Genomic DNA, 6,000 nt, shown 5'->3' with positions numbered 1-6,000 from the left:
GCTTGTGTTGAGGGTATGCATAGCTTGCAAAACTTATCAAAAATGAAAAGGTGGAAGACCTTTTTAGGAAGAACATATTATTCTATTCTTAAGAATTAATGTTTTAAAAATACACTTGGTGTGTTATTGATATGGATGTTTTTGAGAACTATAAAAACGAAAAGAAAATAAGTTACGTACGCCACACAGTGTGACAGTTGATAGGTACACATGGGAACCATGCTTTTGTTGCTAGGTTCAGTTTGACTTCAAAACCGCCGCCTCGCGGATGCAGTTCTGATGCCGAGCACTTTCCATTTGCTGCATGAGGCGCGCCTGCCTATCAGGCCTCTAGCTTGCGCTAGTGCTCCCACACCCAGTGCTGAAGACAAGGCTGAAGAGCCCCACCGGCCGCTATGCAGCAATTTCTATTAACAGTTCTTTCCTAATAAAGCTATGGGCTTTGGACATCCCATCACTCCCCTTTGCTATAAATACGCTGTCGGCGGAAATATCTGGTTTTGCTCGATTTTAATTTGCAGGGTATAACGTTAAAACAGCAACATCTGAAGAATACCAGCTGGAGCACCACCAAATAACCTTGCCATTAAAGTAGTATTGATCACCAACATGCCAAGGGTGGAAGAAGACATAAAACTAGACTTTAAAGATGTCCTTTTCAGACCCAAGAGAAGCAGCTTAAAAAGCAGATCAGAGGTATAGTCCTAGTTTAATGCTTGTCCAATTGATTTTTTTCAGTACCGCATCAGAGGCCACTCTGGACCTTTATGTGAACGTTTTAAAACACGATGGAATTTTTTTTCCGTAGATTTTTGTTGTGTTTTTTTTGTAAAAATATGTCAGTGTTTCAACAAGTAAAATATTAGTGTGATTACTTTTTGAACCATTTACACTGTTTGTTACTCTCTGCTTTAACTTTGCCTAGCAACTGCTTATTCCTAACCTGCAGACACCTTTTATAATCGAATTGTTCTAATGCGTTTAATTCTAACTGGAAAACAAGTGTAGTTTGTTTATATATGCCTTTAAAATGCACTTGTTTTGCCTGCGGTGTGTAACACATTCTTGGTAACCTTAGACGACTTTGGAAGAAGCATGCTTAGAAGTCATCCATAGAACATTCAGCCCGTTCAAGGTGGATATGATACACTGACAGAAGAGGCACTGAAATAGAAGTGCAGCATGTTAGTAAACCGTGTTAGAAGTAATGCATGTAATTCACGTATAAAGCTGAATGTAATTAGTATTATTAGAGTCACTGTTCAAAGAGCCATACAGCTTAATTAAGAGGGACAGAATTCCCAAAGACAGACCCTCGTATACTACTTTATCATTGATATGTACTTGAAACCGTTCTTTAAACTTGAAAAGAAAACAGTCTTTTTCCACATAAAGTGTTAGGGGAGTCAGTCTTCAGGGAGGGATTACAGGATTTCATTTATGTGAACATGACACACAGATATGCAAGGCAAACTGTGTTGAGTTTTGGTTTTAAAGCAGCACTTTTGTACTATAGACCACTTGCACTAGAGGTTAATTAAGGAGCAGAATATATTATTTCCTGGTCATGCCAGTAAGACTCTGATGCTGTTGGCTAGTGACTGTTACTCCACACCACATACCTTTAACTTCATCTCATGATCTCGAAGTCAGCAACAGAATAATGCTAGGAAGGCAATTACCTTTGTCAGGATAAGCACACACCATTTGCTGGAGTGAATTCTGTCAGATATGTAAAAGATGTACTGTTGACTGCACATTCTGTTGTAAAAATAATTGGGTTTGACTTTGCAGCTGAGTTATCTGGTAGCTGTGTGTTAATTCACATTTGTTGCCCTTTATAACTAAGAAATGTGTCTGTGTCTGTTTAGAGCCAGATCTTTACATGCGTTATACATACAAGATCTTAAATCAATTGTCTAAATTTGCCATTTTTTGTTTTAATTTAAAAGTTGCAGAACAACAAATCTGGAATTTGTTTCTGTTTTTATTATTTCCAAGAAAAAGGAAGACTGGATAGGAATGGTTTGTTGTTTTATTTGTAGAAATCAGAGGGCCTTTTTTTGGGAGGAGTTGGTAGGTGTTGCATCAGGCTGCGCAGTCAGCATTGTGTTTAAGTGCTGCACCATGCAATGAGATGTCATTAGGGAAGCTTCCGTATGATTGATTTAACTTGCTGTTGTGAGTATAATAAAATGACAAAGTAAAACAGACTGCATAAGTCATCAAACGCAAGAAAGATTAACCTTCTGTGGAATTTCAGAGGACCTTGGGATATGTTTGATTCTTGTCTGTGCATTTGTAGCAGTGTACAGTGTTATGTGATAACACAAGAATGAGCATACACAGATGTTGTGGCTTTCAGAAAGAATTTTCAAAGAAACAAACAATTTCCTCCTCCTCTGTAGTATTGATAAATTCAATGCAGTGGATCAACAATTTTGCAGTGCTTCTGTAGAAAAACATATGGAGTAGTAGTCGACCAACTGGAAAACCAAGTTAAGTTCTGCACTGGTATTCCAGTTTGTGCTGGCCTCAGAAATGAAAGGAGGCTGTTTCATGAATCATTGCCCTGAGATAAGAAAATAACTTGGCTTATATAAGGTGCTGCAATCACTATTTATAGTACACTGTAGAGGAACTACAGTACTCTTGAATGTTTGTGCTTTTAAACATAGGAAGCACTCGCTTTAAGTAGGAAGCAGGTCACACTTCCCAGTGTTTTTCACATCAGAAAGTTGTTCTCCTTGGTCGCAATGACCAGTTTTTTTAGAATGCACTGAACAATGTATAACATGCTCCAAAAAATTCACTGTCCCCTACTCTCATTCCACCATATGCAATACACCTGTCCTAATCATGGCTTGGAACAGAACTTCACCATGCATTGAGCACACTATACTGAGATGCTATAAAGAACCACATTGTTTTTCTTCCTATAGTTTATATTGTAGCAGGTATTTTCTAGCAGAAGGTGCTTCATAGTAGAAAGATTTATTTAATGTTTTGCCTACATTGCGCTTTTGTCTAAGAAACCTAATTTAGTTTTAACACTGTCATTATGATCCTGTGATATGATCACCTTTTGAACCAGAAGTGTTTAGATCACAGCTGATCACAACTGGCCAGTCATTCTTCTTATAAATCTCAGTTTGCTGAATTTAAAATAAAGTTGTAGCAGATATAGTGTCATCAGTCACTGAAAAATGGATTGTTTCTGTTTCTTTATGGTGACGCTGTCTTGAAGTTAAGAATATGTCTTATAGAGCGTATGAAGTGCAGTCCTGTCCTAGGGAACTGGCAATAACGGAAAATACTGGAGCGAGTGGCTGTTTTTTGTAGCTGTCAGAATGTTATGGCAGTTGCGTAACACCCTGACCTTTTCTGAAGACGGGAATTGCTGCATATAATCTCTTCTTGATTTTGTTTTTTTTTTAAATCCAGTTAAATCTAAATAGTACAGAAAAACATGCATGCTCACTGATAGACTGACCGTTGTGTCCCTTGTAAACCCATAAGTCAAGCATTACTTGGGTAAATGAGTCCATTAGGCAGTAACCACAGTGATATACCAGCTACTGAACCGTTAACTTTCAACTATGTTCAAGAAACATGAGAAAACTTAAAACAATGGGCAGAAAAATGTCCAAATCAGGTACACTTTTTTAAGCATTACTCATAAGTCATACAAAAAGTTAACAAAACAAAAGGTTTTGCACCAACATGCATTTTTCAGAATAAGAAGCATGACTGTCTTCATGTTGAGCATTATTGGTGGGTTGTCAAAAAAGAAAAATGAGAATTTTATACGAGTCATGTTAAGATATAATGAGGCAAAATCAGGAGCATCTTAGAGCTAATGCCAAACTTGACATCTGCAGGTGACATAACTCTCAGTCTCTCACCTCAGAATCAGGCACGTATCCAGAAATAGTCAGGGAGACTTTGTAAGCTACTTAGCATAATTAATTTGAGAAGCTGACAGAGTAAGAGAAGAATGTAAATGAACATGCATTTTCAGAAGTAAAGTCTTTAACTCGAATCATTGTCATTATTTATTAAGTTTTCCCTACCTCCTTTTCTCACGAATTGCCCATTTTGGGATGGATTATGAGGAATTAGTAAACTGAAACAAAATCAAAAATAGCCAGGAGGTACATTTGACAATAATGGGAAACTCTTTAACTTACTTTTATTTTTTTTTTTGGTAAAACAGTTTGAGGTGATAATGCAGAACTTGGACCTTGTGTAACTATATCACTAGCTAGCTATTCTGGTTCTGCACTTGCGCATCTATGATCCTCATGATACCCCGGCAAGAATCTGCATGAGCAACACACCATGGTATCTGAAATTTCTTTGGTCCCAGCAAACACCTTTTATCTTTTCCATTCACAGTGCTGGAGTTTGTCAGAAGAGAAGTCTTTTGGTGGAGACAATATATATCCTTAAGCCCTATCTCCCCTTCTCCTTCCCTGTTACAAAGCAGTAATTCAACACAAATGCTTCCGACTTTGCTTGGGAAGCAGTTTTAGGAGGGATAAAAGTGCAGGGGATGTCTGATACCAAGGTCAGATGCAAGCACATAAATATAATGGAGATGTTTGCCATCATCAAGGCACTCAACTCTTTGAACCATCTTTGGTCCCCGGGACTTCTTTAAGTGGTTACGGACAGTACCACAGTAATGTGTTACATCAACAAGCAAGGGGGAACCAGGTTGTATCCCTTCTGCAGACTAGCCATGTTAGCTTGGGATATAGCGTCACACAACAATCTCACTCTACAGGTATCTTACATTCTATCAGAGCAAAATTGTGCAGCAGACAAGCTGAGCAGGACTAGAGCAGACTCTTGTGAATGGAAAATGGATGGGGGGGGGTCTTGCTAGATTGAATCCATCTGTATGAAGTTCCTCAAGTAGACCTCTTTACCTCCTCTCTGAACAATCAACTGGCAAGATTCTGTTCCAGGTCTCAGTGCAAGGACGCCTGGAAGACAGATGCCTTTTTTTTTTTTTGCTTGGAAAAGAATGTTCCTGCATGCTTTTTTATCCTTTCCACTAACATCCAGGGTACTTCTGAAGATTCAAAAGGCATCCACTAAGATCATTGTGGTGACTGTCTTATGGCCCAGGCAACAGTGCTTCATCCTTCTTTTGGAATTGGCCAGAGGCAGTTGCTACAAGCCTCCTCACAGACTGGCTGTACTCACAAAAAAACAGGGGTGTTTGATACACCCCAACATCTATCAATTTCAATTGACTGCCTGGATGATAGGGTTTTAATTCCTTTTAGGCACCTGTTTACTGAGACATACAGCAAGTACTAATGGAGGCAAGAAACCTGCTACTGGAAAATCATATATTAGCAAATGGAAAAGATTTTCTAGTTGGTACCAAGAACATAACCAACACCCATTCAGGACTGGTTGTCATTCTACAGTATTTGTATTACATACTATCCTATGGCCTTTCTTATTCTTCTGTCAAGGTTAATTTATCGATAATTTCAGAATGTCTGCCCAGGGATTATCCTCTTTCAATGCAGTCTTATGTCAAAATGTTCTTGAAAAGGGTTTTGCATAATGGGCCTTCAAAAAAAACAGTGGCCCCTCCTTGAGATCTTAATTTTGTGTTAGAGAAGCAGAAACCTGTTCCATTTGAACCAGCAACTAGCTAACTTGAGGTTCGTAACATGGAAAACCATTTTGCTGATTGCTCTGACCTCTCCAAGAAGGGTATCTGTACAACAGAGTGTGTGTGCTGTATCTTTAAGAAGTGTTTCAAGGATTGAATGTGCATATAAATAGCAAGCACACGCTTGCTGCAGTGCCATTTTGAGAGTGCAGCCAGAGAATGAGCATGTATGAGTGTAATAGCTAGTTTGTATATAAGTTTACCTATGTTAAAGTTATTGAGCCTCAGTCCTGATATGTTTGTATATAATAAAGCTGCTTGAACAGAACCCACAAAGTCTCATCTATTGCATCCTTAATAGA

At 38.5% G+C, this 6,000-nt stretch overlaps 1 protein-coding gene across 1 annotated transcript in view; it reads left to right on the top strand.

The window, feature by feature from the left end:
• The first annotated feature begins 246 nt into the window (after positions 1-246).
• The window catches only part of GMPR (guanosine monophosphate reductase), a 1,135,646-nt gene continuing 1,129,892 nt past the window's right edge, over positions 247-6,000 (top strand). The window contains exon 1 of the mRNA XM_044065201.1: positions 247-696. Coding sequence (XP_043921136.1) covers positions 610-696 — 87 coding nt within the window. The 5' untranslated portion in view covers positions 247-609. The remainder of the gene's footprint in view (positions 697-6,000) is intronic.

The sequence above is a fragment of the Protopterus annectens genome, chromosome 3.part0 (genome assembly GCF_019279795.1).
Source record: "Protopterus annectens isolate FY-2018-M chromosome 3.part0, PAN1.0, whole genome shotgun sequence".
Classification (NCBI taxonomy): Eukaryota; Metazoa; Chordata; order Ceratodontiformes; family Protopteridae; genus Protopterus; species Protopterus annectens.
This window is presented reverse-complemented; position numbering and strand designations above follow the sequence as displayed.